This window comes from Tamandua tetradactyla, chromosome 8 (genome assembly GCF_023851605.1).
Source record: "Tamandua tetradactyla isolate mTamTet1 chromosome 8, mTamTet1.pri, whole genome shotgun sequence".
In the NCBI taxonomy this organism is placed as follows: domain Eukaryota; kingdom Metazoa; phylum Chordata; class Mammalia; order Pilosa; family Myrmecophagidae; genus Tamandua; species Tamandua tetradactyla.
In genome coordinates this window covers 77,923,631-77,941,316 of record NC_135334.1, presented here as the reverse complement: position 1 = coordinate 77,941,316, position 17,686 = coordinate 77,923,631, and the positions used below count along the sequence as shown (strand labels likewise).

The following is a 17,686-nucleotide window of genomic DNA, read 5'->3' as shown; positions in this document are numbered from 1 at the left end:
GAACCTCACCATATATGTCATCTGGTGAATGTATGTATGCATTTCTCTTGTATTTATACCTAAGAGTGAAGTTGCTAAGTCATATAGTATGCCTTTGTCAGGACTTAGTATATTCTCCAAACAGTTTTGCGAGGTGGTTGCACTGATTTCTCTATCAACAGGATATGTGTATACTAATTGTTACATATCATTTCTAGCACTTAGAATATTTTTTTTTCATTTTATACATTCTGGCAGATATGCATTACCACCACAGTGTGATTTTATTATGCATTTTATTTTGATGACTAATAAAAATGAACACTTTTTCATGTATTTATTAGCCATTTGTATATTCTCTTTTGTGAAGTACCTGTGCAAATTCTTTGCTCATTTAGGAAGGTCGTCTTTGTTTTTGTTACTGATATATATGAGTTCTTATGGACTGTGGACATGAATCTCTTCCTGTATATGTATACTGTAAATGTTTTCTCACATTCTGTGGCTTAAATTTTTATCATCTAAATGGTGTCTTTTGATAAATAGAACTTCTCGGTAGTCTAATTTGTTTATGTTGTCTAATAATTTTCTTAAAGAAGCTGATTCTTTTTGAGTCCTTTAGAACATATAATTAATAATTATTTTAAATTCTTCATCAGCTAGCTCCAATATTTAAATTGCTTGTGGATCCATTTCTAGTGCCTTTCTACTTGTGGTTTTTAGTCATTAAGTCTTGTGTTCTCCTTATTGAGTTTGTATATTTGAAAGTTGTTAAATCTCCAGATACTGTTTATCTTTTTTGAGAAAGTGATCACCATTCATTCTGCTTGGTGAATAGAATTGTCCAAACAGAAACTTTTCTTAGCTAAGACTGATTTGCAGCCATAGTAAGCCTCACTCATTTTCCAGTTGGCCATTGCCACTCCTTGATTTTTAAAGTATGGAGAAATCTCCAGGACCCCTTCCCTTCATGGATCCTAAACTCTAATATTTTTCTTGCAAGACTGCCTAAAACTCTTCCCTACTTTCTATTTAGTTTCTCAGTCTGTGCCCTATTCAACCCCAGACTTTCTGAAGTCTGAAGTAAAAATCATCTTTGTTATTGAGGTCCATAAAATCTCTTTCCAAAGTTCTGTTTGCTTTCTGTTTCCCAGAAGCTTCCATTCCTGATCATGAAGCTGAAGCTCTTGGCCTTGTGCCCCACTAAAAAGTGGAAAATATCCTTCAGGTAAAATCTACAAAATTTAGCACTTTGAGGGACTTTATTGGCTCCATTCAGTTCTTTTAGCCATAACAGCTCTCCAACACCTTCAGGCAGATGATTTCTACATATGGTCCAGGTTTTTGGTTGTTCTGAATGACTATTGTCATGACATTCTACTTAGAATCATGCATTAGTATTATTTTATTCCAAATTATTAGTTTACCTTAACCAGAATTTTTAATACATTTTCCTTCTTCTATTTCTTTTTTGATTTGTACCTTTGGTTTTCATGTTCTTACTAATTATTTTAAATCTTAACTTAATAAAAAAATTCATTAGGAAACAAAGACAAACTATTGAATAAAATATTAATGAAATATATTTTTCCCCACACAGGAAAAGTAAACTACTACTCTGTTCAAGTAATCCTTTCTTTTCACAGGTATGTCCAACTATTAACTGTATGGGAAGTGTTCGTGAATTTTACATACAGGATTATACCCATTAAGTTGCATTCATTCTCTGAGCTAACTTGCATCTGCCACCTTAATATCAGGCATAATTTTCATGATACTCCAGCCAGAATGAAACCAAAATTCCAGTATTATATTTTATCTATGTTCAAGAGGCAGTGGTGTTTCCTCAAGAGCAGGCGGAGCTGTTTAGGTGTCAGTAAGAGGGTAAATCTACCTACTGATGAATCAGGGAGGCAGCCCAAAATTAGTTAATTGTCTCATTTAAAGCTCAAAATCTGGTTCTCCCAAATCAAATAACCCCCAAATCTGTACTTAATAAGAAAGAGTTGCCAGGAACAAGGGCATTCAGACTCAAGTCTGAATGAGTTTCATGAGCAAGAAGAGTTCATTAAGGAGGACCTTAATGAAACTAAAAAGTTACAAGTCAAGATGCAAGCTGCATGGCTGACCACACTACACCCATTCTCATTTTAATGAGCTGATAAAGAATTTAAAATAATTATTTAAAAAATTAGTTAAATTAATTATAAAGCCTCACAGTAGTTGAGCTAGGCTCCAAGAGACAAGATTGAGGTAAAAAAAAAAGAGAATTATTCAGATCTTTACCTCTAGTTAGAATACAACAGAAGTTCTTTCTTCCTGAGTAAAATTATAGGAGAAAATCAGGGATGGAAAAGATACTTCTCCTACCAGGGCCTTTCCTTCTCCACTTACACTTACACTCCACTTACAGTAACAGAAAATTTTACTTAAATTGTATCATTCCAGAAGAAAGAACTAGTACCCCTGGTAAGACTTGCCAAGAGACAGATAAAACGCTTACTCTTTAAAAGAAGTTATCAGCAACAGCACTCATTTGTCAGAAAATATCACCCATGCAGGTACCAAGTACAATAATAAAGGATTTATTTCATTTGCAAAAGTAAGTGTAACTTAAGCTTCATCTAAGTTTTTATGAGTTTATGTGTCCCTAGATTCAGGTAGGATAAAATCAAAAGTAGTGATATCTTTTCTTTTGAGGTGGAGATCAGAAAGGACAAAGGCAGTTTGACAGCTTGATCTCCATTTCGGGGTTAAGGATGAGACTACAGTTCTTTCCCTCTGCATAGGAAGTGTGGTTCTATAGGTCTCTTCCCCAGAGAAAGCAGGAGTTTGAGAAAATAAATCCCAGAAGTCCAAGCATCCAGCAGCAGAACCCTGGGGAATCATTTTATTATACAAATAATCTCACAATTAACCCTGTTAACAGTCTTCAGATATAGCATTTGCACCAGGTTCTACATCAGGGCCTAGCAATTACTTCTACCCTTAATTCCTGAAACCCCAGGTAAGACTCTAGTGACTGCGGGTGAATGGACTAGAGACAATTGAGAGGAAACTGAAGGTGTTTGCTCTTCTTGGTCTGCTCTTCCTCCATGTAGATGATACAGTTTGTTAAACAGAAAACTGAAGTGAACTATCTGCCCCATGTAACAGATTACAGCATAAATGTTCAACTCATGGTCAATACTGACTCTTAGAGACGAGCAGTGGATTTATATGATGCAGGGTTATAAGAATAAGCAAGAGATCCAGGTTGCTACCTAGACTTTCTGGTATTTTAAGAATGTTCCACTGGAAATGTTAGGGCATAGATTAGCAGAAAATACCTTTTCCCACATTAAGAATATTCTTTGAAAGAGAAAGGAGAAGAAGGAAGATGAGCCTAACTTTGGAAGAAAATGTACAAGGTGCAGATGCAATGTTGTACACTGATCTCTGTGTTACATCCTCTCCTCTTCTTGGTGCCATTCTCTATGCCCATTTTTCTTTCTCTCATATTTCCCTGTTTCCTTTTTATCCACTCTTTCCTCCTCTTTATCCTGTTTTCCTCAATGATTTGATCAATTCCCAGTTACAGGACAAACTGTGTGTGTGACCATACCCTGATGTCTAATCTTACAGCTGCTTTTAAGTGTAGCTGTTTCTTTAAGACTTGGGAATGATCAGTGTCTGAGACTCCACTGGATAAGATGAAGTCAGGAATGATTAATCATGCACAGCACTGGGAAAGAATAGGAATCTGAAGGGCCTTATGGTGAGCACATATGTAGGTAGGTGGTGCATTATTGGTGAGTCCTAACTGAAAATTTTTGTTTGGGACATGGCAGTGCATGAATTAGCCAGCTTACACATTAGCCAATTACAGTATCAGTAAATAATATTAGGAAACTGTTGTACTTAAACTGATCAGTATAGTCACCAGCATGTCAGCCAGTTAATAATATAATAAGCATACCAGCATTAATGTGTCAATGATAAAAATAATCAAATTTTCATGAATGATTAAATGATCAGTGTGTCAAAATCTGTCCCTGTTTCCAGGAGGACAGATGAGTTAATATGGCATTCAGCAAGGTAGGCAATGTAGTATTATACTGGGAGGCAAACCTTGTTTCAATCAGAAGTAAATCAAAGCCATTAGGTCTATGAGGCTGGCAGTAGGATAAAAAAAGCAAAATTAATCTGTTAAAACTTATGCTGACGCTTGGGTGATGAAGCTGGGGGAAGAGGGTAAGTTGAGTATTAGGATTGCAAGACATCCAAGAAAAGTGTGATGGCTATGATAAAGAAGAAGTAGGAAAATAATAGGATGGGGATGAACCCTGTGACCCCTTCAATGTGTAAACAAATAGGGCAGAAATCACAGGAGCTTCCTGCCAAAGGCCAGCCTAGATTAGTTAACCCACTCAGACGAATGGAGAAAGAGTGTTTATTCTCGTAAGCCATTGAAGTTCTATAGAGATTTATCTTGCGGAAATGTGGCAATATTGACATGATAACATACATAAAATCTCTAAATATTAGTTTATTATTAGTACAATATGGATCCAAAATGAAAGAATCAACTCTGTTTATTCATTATAGAATATGTTTACAGTAGAGAGAAGAAACGACAGGGCTAATGCTGGAGAAAAAAATGTAAGAGAAATTAAAACCAATGTAAGACAAGGGTCTTAGATTTTAGTTGAGATTGAATCAATATTTGGGAAACTTTAGCAGAACATTCTGATCTACAGCAGCAGGGAATTAGAAATATTGTAACTGGATGATTGGACTGAGAAAATCATGTATAATGAAGAGGGCGTGTAAGGTGTGAACAAGTCTATACAGAGGATCTGTGATTTCTTCTTGTTTAAATGATGTGGCAGAACTAATTTTCATAGTCTAGAGCTGTGCTATCTAATGCCATAGCCTCTGGTTAGTCTAAGTTGAGAAGTACTGCAAGTGCAAACTACACGTCAAATTTTGAAGAACTGGTACAACAAAAAGAAAGTAAAATTTATCATTAATAATTTTATATAGATTACATTTTAAATAATAATACTTAAGACATAATGGAATAAATAAAATATATTATTGAAATTAGTTTTTTCTCTTTTGTGTTTACTCTTGTTAATGTGGCTAACAGAAAATTGTAAATCACAAATTTGACTCTAGTTATACTTCTAACAGGTAGTGCTGATCTGAAGAAAGCTTTTTGTTTCTTCTCAGAAGTCCACCATGTGGTGCAATATCAGTGCTGCCCCATTCCTACTGACAGGCTTCCCAGGCCTGGAGATATTTCATCCTTGGATATCCATCTCCTTCTTTGTCATTTATGTCTCCATACTCTTCGGTAATGGCACCCTTCTCTTCCTTATCAGCGAAGACTACACTCTCCATGAGCCCATGTACTACTTTCTGGCTATACTGGCAGCCACAGACCTTGGCATGACTTTGACAACCATGCCCACTGTACTTGGTGTCCTGTGGCTGGATCATAGGGAAATCAGCCATGAAGCCTGCTTCTTCCAGGCCTATCTGATCCACTCACTCTCTGTCATGGAGTCTGGAATCTTACTTGTTATGGCCTATGACCGTTTTATTGCCATCAGCAATCCCTTGAGATATTCCTCTATTCTCACCAATGCTAAAGTGGTGAAGATAGGCGTGGGGGTTGTAATGAGGGGATTTATACTCATTGTACCCATAATCATCACACTCTCCAGGTTCCCTTATTGCAAGTCCCCTATCCTTTCTCACACCTTCTGCTTGCACCAGGATGTGATCAAACTGGCCTGTGCGGACATTACCTTCAATAGACTCTATCCTATAGCCCTGGTTTCTTTAACTGGTTTCTTGGACTCTGCGCTTATCTTTATCTCTTATATCCTAATCCTTAAGACTGTTATGGGAATTGCCTCAGGTAAGGAGCAGGCCAAGGCCCTAAATACCTGTGTCTCTCATATTAGCTGTGTTCTGGTTTTTTATGTCACTGTGACTGGGCTGACCTTTATTCATCGATTTGGGAAGTATGTGCCGCATGTAGTTCATGTTATCATGAGCTATGTCTACTTTCTCTTTCCCCCATTTATGAATCCAATCATCTATAGTGTTAAAACCAAGAAAATCCAGAAGAGTATTTACCATTTTCTTTCTTTTCATAAAATTTGAGCCTAATCTACAAATTCAGAGGTCTCCCTATTACAGAATAGATTTCCTGGAAAAGATGGACTTTACAATGTTGATGTGGCTCAGAATCACAAGAAATTACATTCATGTCATTTAAAAGACAGATCTAGTGTTCAGATTCTCAGCTTCCCCACACTCCATCCTCAAGTATATTGATTTAACCTCTGTTGTTCTGTTTACATCCGAACGTGCACTTTATTCTGTCATCTTCTATGTTGGAAGAGTCAATGGTCTTTACAGATACCTGAGGTCAATGATGCATGAAATGGTTGCAGAGCCTATAGAAACAGAGGAGAAAGAGACAGTTTGCTAGAGTTCCCAAGTACTGTTTGGGAAATATTTCAATAACTCCTGAGTGCCTGATAGTCTCAGGGATGAAGCAGGATCTTGGACTGCCCCAAGTGTCCCATAGCCCTAGAGTGGATCAGAAGTAGATAAGCATAAGCTATTCAGACCCAAAGAGGCTTTGCTACCAAAGCAACCAAAGACCAAACCAGAATTCATATTTCAGCAGACACCAGTAAGCAAGATGCCCACCAAAAGAACAGTTAGAAGGCTCTGAGTTGATGTGATCCAGTGTATGCCATGACGGGATGAGATATTCAAAACACCTATAATAAAGTAAAGTTCCATTTCTTGCATACCGGAGTTTATGTTCCATGTCCTGCAATTCATATCTTCTACACATGTTTAATTTAAAAAGTTATATCAGGCACTGAGACATTCTTATAATATGTGGGCAGAGGCTACATTTTGTGTTTGTCTAGACTTGGGGTCCTGATTGTAAAATAAACGGTCTTCAAGAAATATTACAATTGTAGGATTTTGAAACAAAAGAAGATATTTAAGGAACATTTACATAAACCATCCCATGTATTTTTTTTTTTCCTTTTCAGGGACAACATAACCAGAATATCCACATCAGAAATAAGATAGGATAAAATATATTTTACTAGTTTATCAAGGTATAAGTAGGGTTAGGGAAAATTATGCACATTAAGCAAAATTATATAAATGAATTGACGAATAGATTGCCAATGTACTCAACCAACAAGTAATCCTTGATTTTACTGGAGGGGAGGTTTCATGCTCCATTTGTTATTGGGATCCCTGGAGAGGTTTCCTGTAACTAACAGATTATCTTGCAGGGGAATTTGTTCCTCCATTGAAAATGGCTATTTGACAAAATAACCTTTGAAAATCATTGATTTAGCTCTTCAGTAATTGTTTGCTTTCATTCTTAGTTCAATTAGCTTTTCTTCTCATTTTAACTAGTATTTATTTACCACTGGTTTTGTAAAAGGGAAGAGAATGAACAGACTGGCATGTAATACACTCAGTTTAGAAATAAAGCACAGGCTGCAAAACAAGAACCTAAAAGCAAGGGAAAAAAAGATATATTTAAATATTAAGTAGTACAATATAATATAACATGTCTATCATAAATGTTATATCTTGAAATTAATTCAAAGAAAATCAATGAACAAGATAATTAAAATAATTTAAAAATATGTAAAGTGAAGGTAACAGGCATTGTCTTTATTTTATCATCAAAATATATAAGGCAAAATGGTTGATAAATGTAAGAAGATATTAATTGAAGCATAGTGTTCTAGTTTGCCAGCTGCTGGAAGGCAACACACCACAGACAGATTTGCTTTTAATAAAAGGGGATTTATTTCATTAGTTCTTCAGAGGAAAGGTAGCTAACTTTCAACTGAGGTTCTTTCTTACATGGGAAGACAGAGGGTAATCTCTGCTGGCCTTCTCCCCAGGCCTCTGGGTTCCAACAACTTTCCCTGGGGTGATTTCTTACTGCATCTCCAAAGGCCTGGGCTGAGCTGCAAGTGCTGAGATGAGGTATGCTGAGCTGCTTTGGCTGTGCTACATTGTACTGTCTTATTTAAGCACCAGCCAATTAAGTCAAACATCATTCATTGCAGCAGGCACGCCTCCTAGCCGACTGCAGATGTAATCAGCAACAAATGAGGTTCACGTACCATTGGTTCATGTTCACAGCAACAGAACTAGCTGCCTTCACCTGGCCAAGTTGACAACTGAATCTAACTACCACGTATAGTTATCAATTAATGCTAACAAGCATATCATCATCTTATATATAAAATGGCATTCTAATATTTATAGTAAATATCTTCCTGGATAACTATGTACTATGACATAAAGAAAATCTTACCACATTCTAAAAGACTAAAACTGTAATCTATTTCATACCTTTTCATACAATAAATTTATTTAGGCCAAATTTTTCTTAGATCATTTGTAAAAAAAAAAAATTGTCATAGTGTGGTAAAAGGAATGCAACAACTGAAGAAGAAAGCAGCTCTCTTCTGCCTCCTTAACATGTAATTTTTGTGATCTTGAAAAAGCCACTTAATTACTGAGATTTAATTATGTATTAGTTACATAATCTATCACTTAGGAATGGCAATTTTTTTTTGCAATTGTTAGAGTTTTGTAAGAATTTGAGAGTGAATACATTGCTATTTACACTAGTATATAATATTTATTATATTACTATCATCATTGACAAAGACAAAGAACTGAATATTTTGACCCGTCAACACTCAGAGTTAGCAGGGAAGAATACTCAACAAGTGATGAACTGTTAACCATATTATGTTTTTTTTCATATAGTGAAACATACAGTGTATAATATTAAAGAGTTTCAATCAGCCTATGAAAATTATTATACTCCTTCTGCTTTCTCACTCAGTTATTCCCAATATAGCTTTTCCTACAACACTGGGATCTCCAATTCATTGACTCTTTTATTCCTGATCCCTTAGATCTTCATTTACCTTCAAATCCCAGACAGATATTATTGTTTGGATTTTTGGAACTCACAAGCCTATGAATCCTATATTTCTTGCTCATTGTCAATCCATCCTAGACATTGTACTATTCTGTACCTTTTTGAGAATACAATACAAAATAAACTTTTGATAAACACTTAGATAAATTAACTAATTTAATCCTTACCATAATTCTTAGGAATATTTGTTTAATCGCAACAAGGTTTTTAACATTGCCTGTCACCCTCAATTTTCTAGATGTGGAAGTGCTGAGTGAGTAAAGATACAGAATCTACAAGAATCTGAAGATTCACATTCTGGCAGGCTGGCTCCAGAGTCCAGGGTCTTAAAAATAAATTCTAATAATGTGATACAAATTTTCTAATCTGATAGAATCAAATTGGATTGAATTCAGATTGCTAATCATTTTCGAGTCTTTTCTACTCATACTTGCTTTCCAAATTCAAGGCTCTCTAAGAAATATCTCTACCTAAATATTCAGCCATGGAATGTCTAAAGTGAATCAATTTCCCTCCCCTTTTTCTAAATCCAGCATGTAAAACAATGCCCAGTACAAAACAGTCAATCAATAAATAACTGTTGATAAATAAATAAAGTCTATCTTCATGTGACCCCTATGTTAGTAAGTGGATACCCTCCACTCAAATAAAATCAGAAATACTGCTGTCTGTGTATTGAATCTACCACATTCAATTAGCCACAAGTTCTATTCTTTCTAAATCATAGACTCTCTCATTCGGGCACTTCTATCCAACCCTACTGACAATACGTAATCACAGCTATGCCAACACTGTATCTCACCAAGATTATTGTATCCTGAAACTCTGTCCACTACTTTTTCCCCCTTTCAATTTTTTCCCTCATATTACAGCCAAAATAATCTTGTAACAATAATTGTCTAACAATTGCTAGTTCCCCTGATTTCACACATATTGTCTTTCAGTTGAAGTCAAGACTCCTCACATGAAAGGAGTAAGCCCCGGCATAATCAGAAGATGCTACCATAGGGTCATTTTTTGCCAGGCTCTCCTGCATGTTTTGCTGCTCTAACAATATTAAAATTCTTTTTTATTTGTATTTGTCACATTTTCCCTTGTCCCAAGACCTGTGGATGCTTTCCCTCTGTTGGGAAGCTACTATCAGACAGTTTATGCAACTACTACACTAACCCACCTATACCTTTCTCCTTGTTCAGTTCTCAGAAATACTTTCTATGGGCTCCCGCTTTCATGGCAAATGTCTTTCTAGTTTCCATTATGTTTTCACATTCTGTAAATAAATAGGCCATGTCCCACACCCTGAACCTGGCACAAAATGGGCAATGACCTGAAAATAAACACAGTAATTTTAAGACAAAAAATGAAATGTAATCATTCACACGACTGTTAACAGATTCATTGATGTTCTTTTGGATCTGAACTGATTTCCTCCATGAAACAAGAAAGACAAAAATTCAACTCTAGTTCATAAGTATATAAGACCCCTGAAAGCACCTGATTTACCATTGATATGGGAGGACATGCATGAATTTCCTAAATCCTGATACCAAGTATGTTGAGAATCACCTAATCATGCCCTGGCATTTCCACCCCTGCTGGTATTTTTTTTTTTTTTTTTCTCTTTCCCATCACTGGATAAACATCTGAAAGTCTGGAAAACATTAGCAAAATGTCCCTGTTCTGTCCAGAAAGAGGAGAGAAATTGGAGAGATTAAGGAGTCTTCTGAGTGGCTAGAAAGCTAAAACCCTGGGGAAATGATTTACACATATATGAGTTCTCTAATGGGATCTCCTCAGCAGGTTCTGAGAAGGAAGCATCTTAACGTAGTTGTCAAATAGGGCTGGAACTGGTCCCTATTCTATCAATGAGACTGTGGATTGGGTGAGTACCAGTAACAGAAATAAGGAGTAATATCTCTGTTTTCTTACACTGGATGCAGTCAAGGGAAGCAGGTGGGTGGGTTTTCCAGATACCTGCACAAGAAACATCCTGACTGAGGCAGCCAACACATAGAACACAGATGAGTTTTTTCTTTTCAACAACTGTGTTCAAGGCTATGTTTGGAGTTTCTAGTCTGAAGTCCATGAATAGACATCAGGATAAGTGTGAACACTCTGAACCAAACGTGACATTGAGTCCTTTTGCCCATTTTTTTGGGGAAAATCCTAAAAATTCATAGGATTTTTTAAAAGAATTTTTTAACACAGACCTTGAAACTCTATGTGTGTGTGTATACATATATTTTCTTTCATAATTTGTCTCTTGGAAAGGACATAGGTTGTTAGCAATGTTACTTACTAGGAAAAAAAATCTAAAACCTTGGGCATGTTCCTTTACCCTGGTACCTATGGAGTCTATTCCCATCTCATTCAAGGGGAATGGATTATATATAGAAGAGCAAATAAGGCAGAGGAGGTGTAACTCTGTCTTCTTCATTCATTTATTTGGACTCCATGATGGATTTGGTATTTTCTCTTGAGGTCCAAATAGCTTCTTCTCTATCCAGTCTTTCCTTATACACCCAAGTCCCCTTTGTCCCTTCATTCCTGCATAACCATTAAGAGGCATGATATGCTTTCAGATGGTGTACATTGGGCAGTTTTCATGGATTGGTATGTGTGGGTGGGTGGGTGGATGGAAGGTGGTTGTTAATGCAATCTAGGAATCTTATCAACTAGAAAAATGTCATCTGAAAATCAGGTTAATAGGATGCCTAGAATGAGTCACCAAGTTCAATGATAAATTATTAGTCTATAATGTGAGCTTCTTCAGGACAAGATTGTGCTTATTAAATGATTTACCAGCAATAAATGCACTGACAGTCATGCAGCATGTGCTCAGTAATATCTGTGCTTTTTCAAAAGAATAATCTTTCCACTAGTCCCAGATGACAATTGAGGAATGGTGCTTCTAGAGCCTGTTTACACCTCCTTGTATGGGCATCCCTTGAAGAGGTTCATCAGAAATAGGTACGTTAGGAACTCCCAACATATAGGAAGCCACTAAAAAACTATGTGCTCTGAGTTGGAACCTGCCTATCAATTTCAGGACCACCACTGTCCCACTTTCATCCAAACAAACAGGTCCTTGTGCTCCTGAAATAATTTTATGAATACCTGTCAATAAAAAAGTTTCATACATAGTCATGTCCTATTTATGGAATCTTTGCTATGTAATGTAGGCTGGGTTAGGGGTAGGGATGTATGTAGTATGGTCCTTGCTCTGAGGAAAGTTTAATGGCCCTAGTTTCATGACAATACCTTTTGGTTCTAGAAGCCCCACATACCTGTTTCTGGATAAATAATGGGGTCGCCTCTTAGTCTTGGGTAAGTCTTTGCTTGTGTTTATCCTTTATTCTAAAAGGTCCTGGATGTGCCCTTTTCACATTTTTAGAACTATCATAGCCTTCTCTTTGTCTTGTTATTTTTCTGATCCCAACCAGGTTGTGGAGGAAAATGGAGCCCCCGTATTTCTCAAACATTTGTCTGATCATGAAACCTGCAAAAGCGCACTTTCTTGTCTGGAAGGTTTTCATTATCAATCTCTGAAAGAACTTCATTAATTCTTAGCTTAAGTAACCTAATTAATGTCAGCAGAAGCTGATAAAGTTTCTGATATTATGAGCTTTGCAGTTTAGATTTCTAGTTTATAAATCTGAATTTCCTTTTTAAATAGATCTAGGACCTTATGTCTTTCTGCTATTTTTGTCCTTCGGAATAGGTACCATTACTTATTTACCTCCTCAAACTGCCTGTATCTTCCTATTATAGGTTGCTTTCCAGTGTTTTTGAATCTAAAGAAGCTTTTGGGAGTGGGACAGCATTTGTGAGATAAACAGGATTGTTTAAACGTCCTCACTAGATTTAAATGTCCTTCAGTATTAAAGGGCTCCCCATCTCAGAGTGTTCTATGTCAGTGAGTGCCACGCTCATACAGATGTAACTTAGAGCATTTCCTCACACTAGAGTTATATTTTTTGTGGTTCATTTTGATTCACATGTATTTCTAAAACTTAGGGCATCTCAAGAAGGAGAGACAAATCAGTGCTGGTGACCCGCATTCATACTTCTGAATTTACAGTTAAATAAGATTGCAGCAGACAGGTAAATAGAAGTTTTTATTTTGGATTAGGGCACCCAAGTAAGTGGAAATAATGGAGGTGACTGACATCCTTAGCCTGGGGGAACACTATAATTTGTCCAGTCACATAGCTGCAGCAGCTTATCAGGAGTTAAGTGTTGGAGAGCAGGAGAGAGAAGAGGAGACATAGAGGAAAAGTCTGAGAATTCAATTCTGTCAAATCATTTTGAAACAGACAAGAGGTAAGAAAGATAATCAATGAATGGCAAAGGTGGAGTGAAAAAATAATGTTTGTGGGGGCATTTGGATGGAAGGAGGAAACCACGTGAAAGAATTAAAAAGCTTCTCTCTCCAAAAAAGGCAGATACGAAATGCTTAAATAGAGCCCCTCTAGTGTTACTCTGCACATGAATCAGCTGGAGATTGTGTTAAAATGTACATTTAAATTCAGCAGGGCAGAAGTGAAGTCTAAGTTTGCATATCTAACAAATTCTCATGCTTCTTATATGAGGCTGGTCTGTGGGCTACAATCCAGTCGGCAGGCTCAAAAAAGCAGTAACGTGGTGGGCATAAGAGTTGGAAATGATGATGATGTTTATTGTATTTCACAAAATACTGAAATTCAATTTCCCTAAGGAAACAAGAAAAGTTTTTCAAATGAAAATGTTTTTACCGTGATTGCGAAGTATAAAATCAAAATCAAAATGAATGTACCCAAAGAAATCAGCAATCACAAGAAAGCATCTAACCAAGGTAATTATCCACTTATATTTATGTATCTTTCTGTTGTTTTTATGACTTGCTATAAATATCTTTAGCATAAGCCCAGTAGTGGGGTCTGATGTTGTAAGAAAAATTAAAAAAATAATAATGATTTTTTTTTTTTAGTTTGAGAAGCATTAAATTATTTTTCTCTAATTAGGAAAGGACCACCATCCTTTATTTCTAGTACAATTTGCAAATCTCTACTCTACTTTGGCAGGTAAATAGTTGCAGATTCAAGCTTATACCCACTAATTACCCCAGGTATGAAGATTGTTATCAAGACTTAAGTGATATCTTTGCATTGAAAAAGCTGGATTCCTAGGTTCACAGATTCCAGAAAGCTGCTCTCTACCTGTGAGTCCATTATGTGGCCTAATATCAGTGCTGCCTCCTTTTTGCTGACTGGCTTCCCAGGTCTGGAGGCAACCCATTATTGGATCACTGTACCCTTCTCTGCAGTCTACATTTCTGTGCTTCTTGGCAATGGCATTCTCCTCTGCCTCATCAAGCATGACCATACTCTCCATGAACCCATGTATTATTTCCTGGCTATGCTGGCAGGGACAGACCTCATGGTGACCCTGACCACAATGCCTACTGTAATGGGTGTCTTATGGTTGAATCACAGGGAAATAAGCCATGGGGCCTGCTTCATACAGGCATATGTCATCCACTCCCTTTCCATTGTGGAATCAGGTATTTTGCTTGGCATGGCCTATGACCGTTTTCTTGCCATCTGCAACCCCTTGAGATACACTTCTATTCTCACCAATGCTCGAGTGGTAACCTTAGGGGTGGGGGCATTTATGAGGGGCTTTATATCCATCATGCCTGTAATCTTGCGTCTTTTTTCATTTCCATATTGTCACTCTCAAATTCTCTCCCACGCTTTCTGCCTTCACCAAGATGTCATGAAACTGGCTTGTGCAGATATAACTTTCAATAGACTCTACCCTGTGGTTCTAATTTTTTTAACTTTGTTTCTAGACTCTTTGATCATCCTTTTTTCCTATATGATAGTTCTTCAAACTGTTGTGGGTATCTCCTCTGGTGAAGAGAGAGCCAAGGCCTCCAATACCTGTATCTCCCACATCAGTTGTGTCCTCATCTTCTATGTCACTGTAATTGGTCTGTCATTCATCCACCGGTTTGGGAAGAATATACCACAAATGGTCCATGTTATCATGAGCTATGCCTATTTCCTCTTCCCTCCTCTAATGAATCCTATCATTTATAGCATCAAGACCAAACAAATTCAATATTGCTTCTTCCGTATTATTTCTCAGTGCAGATTTGGTAATTAAACTCTGATATGGTTGATGGCCCATGGAAGGTGGTGGGAATATGAGGTTTCTCTAAATGGAATTTCAAAATGTATCGAAACTTCCTATGGCTGTCTTTGTTTCTCCAAATGATGCAATGCCATTTATGAATTCATTAAAGAAGACATTCCTTGAGTTCATGGAGTTTCCACAGTACAATTCATGGGTTGATTTGATTCTTTTCATCCTTTGTTCTCTAAGTGCTGATATATCTGGAAAATGAAATGCAGTCTGGTGCAGTTTTTGTACATTCAGTTTATTTTTTTATTGCTGCATTAATCAAACTTTCCCTCACTCATATATATTTTATATACAGAAAGTGAAGTTATAATTTGAATTATAATTCAGACTTTGCATTGTTATAGACATTTACAGGTCTCACTTATGACTTGTTGGATATATATCTTGCTCATTTTCCTGTCAACATATTCATATTTTGAATATCTCATTATATGTGAGCTCTAGTGTGTCATTTATTTTGCAAAAATTCCCAGTTTTTAATTGGTCTTTTAATACAGAATTTTAAAATGTGTGTAAAAATAATTTCACATATTATATATGTTATCCATTGATTTATCTTGTTTCATATATTATATACTTTATCTGTTGATTTATCAGAGCCATACTGATAAAGGCCTCCCCAATTTCAGGTTTATTTATATAGTTCCTTTATTGTATACATTATTTTTGTAAATCTTGTGTTAGAATAGTTTATTTGAAAGAAGATAAGGAATTTAAATCAATCTTATTATGCTTGATTTTGTGGTAGTAGCATGAATTTTCACTCAATTATTTGGCTGAATTTTTAAGCACTCCTAGCAGGAAATATGCTAGGCAAAAGTGATATTACTGTAAGAAAATAGACATAAACCAGTGTGTTATGTAGACTGCAAATCACTGGGAATCAAAAATTAAATAAATCAAAATTTTAAATAACTGCTGTCATTAGTGATAAAAACACCATCACTAATAGTGATTTAGCTTTGATCTGATTAGATTAGAAGTTGACTAGTAAAATAGAGCTAAGAATATTCTAAACAGAAAGTAGTTTCCATGGAGATGTCATGTGGGATTGATAATGGAACTTTTCATGAAAAAGGTTGACACAGAGAGGGTGATTGCTCTAAGGAGAGGCTAAAGTTGGAAGAGGAGTCCAAATCACACCACATCCTGTGCCCATGGGAACAGTTTGAGTATCCGTACAAAGACTCAGGGAAGATTTTGAACAGTTTTAAAAAAGGAAGTGACATAATTTCATTGATGTTTACAAATTGTAATTTCACTTTCTGTATATAAAATATACATGAGTGAGGCAAGAGATGAACAGTGAAAGTAAGAAAAGAATATTGGTATAGTCCAGAAAGAGATACTACTAGCTAAAATAAGAAAGTAGTGATGAACATAGCAGATAGATGTGAGATGTATTTAGGAATATATTTAGGATATATATTCCTAAAATGAATAGGAATTGCAAATGCTTTAGAAAACTATATGAAAGAAAAATTTCAGAGGAATAAAGATAACCTTAAATTTCTGGATTATGTTCTTTTAAGAGCATTAGTTGTTGAGCTGCAATCCAGTAGCCTTGATCTTTGATAATAATTTTATAACCATATAGCTTTTATTGTGTCACTGTGTGATTGAAAAAACCATGTGATTGGCACTTCCTTTATCCAGTGTATGGATAGATGAGCAATAAAATTAAGACATACATGAAAAAAAGAATTCATCCCTAAGTTTATCTCTAGAAACACAAATCTATGAGTTCATAGAAAGAAATGTCCAATGTATATTATATGTGCTAAGAAGAAAAGTCTTCATGGACAAAGACAACATCTTGTTTTGAAAGTGTCAAAATAAACTAAGAGAAAGAAGAGAGAGTCCAGGTTTAGGAGACTGCCTAATTAAAGCAGGGAGTGTGCTCAAATGACCTTGAAGGGGGGGTAAATTGAATGTGGGTATGGAGATATTTTGACAATACTCTATGATGTGTTTGTTACTGTACAAGATTAATAGAATAATGGTACATTATGAAGTAATTGTGAATTTATTTTTCATATACAACTTCTAGCTAATTTATTCAGGCATTGCTATTTTTTACTGATATTAACTATAAAACTGATGTTTGTTCATTCAGGGAAGGACAATATTGGGTTTAACCTACCAATTACCTGTTTATGCAGGTTATACAAGAGGTGGTTGACCCCTTAGTATCTCTTATTATATATGTCTGGCACTTATTAGATGCTCAAAAAGAACTACTTAATTTGTTGAGTAAAATGAAAATTTTGAGACTTTGCATGTTGTGCTGGTCTGGAAGGATGTATGTCCCCTAGAAAAGCCATTTTTTAATCTAAACCTCATTTCATAAAGGCAGAATATCCCTATTCAATACTGTATGTTTGAAACTATAATCAGCTCATCTCCCTGGAGATGTGATTTAATCAAGGGTGGTTGCTAAACTGGATTACGTGATGACATGTTTCCACCCATTTGGGTGGGTCTTGATAAGTTTCTGGAGTCCTATAAAAG

General features: G+C 36.0%; 2 protein-coding genes across 2 annotated transcripts; both read left to right on the top strand.

The window, feature by feature from the left end:
- The first annotated feature begins 5,202 nt into the window (after window positions 1–5,202).
- Window positions 5,203–6,135, top strand: LOC143643559 (olfactory receptor 51B2-like). The gene has a single exon (XM_077112172.1). It carries the CDS (start codon window positions 5,203–5,205, stop codon window positions 6,133–6,135), a length of 933 nt encoding a protein of 310 aa, XP_076968287.1.
- An 8,062-nt stretch (window positions 6,136–14,197) lies between these two features.
- Window positions 14,198–15,136, top strand: LOC143643558 (olfactory receptor 51B2-like). The gene has a single exon (XM_077112171.1). It carries the CDS (start codon window positions 14,198–14,200, stop codon window positions 15,134–15,136), a length of 939 nt encoding a protein of 312 aa, XP_076968286.1.
- Window positions 15,137–17,686: the final 2,550 nt, after the last annotated feature.

Coding starts and splice junctions, on each gene's coding strand:
- LOC143643558 (XM_077112171.1), top strand. CDS start 14,198: ATGTGGCCTAATATCAGTGCTGCCTCCTTTTTGCTGACTGGCTTCCCA.
- LOC143643559 (XM_077112172.1), top strand. CDS start 5,203: ATGTGGTGCAATATCAGTGCTGCCCCATTCCTACTGACAGGCTTCCCA.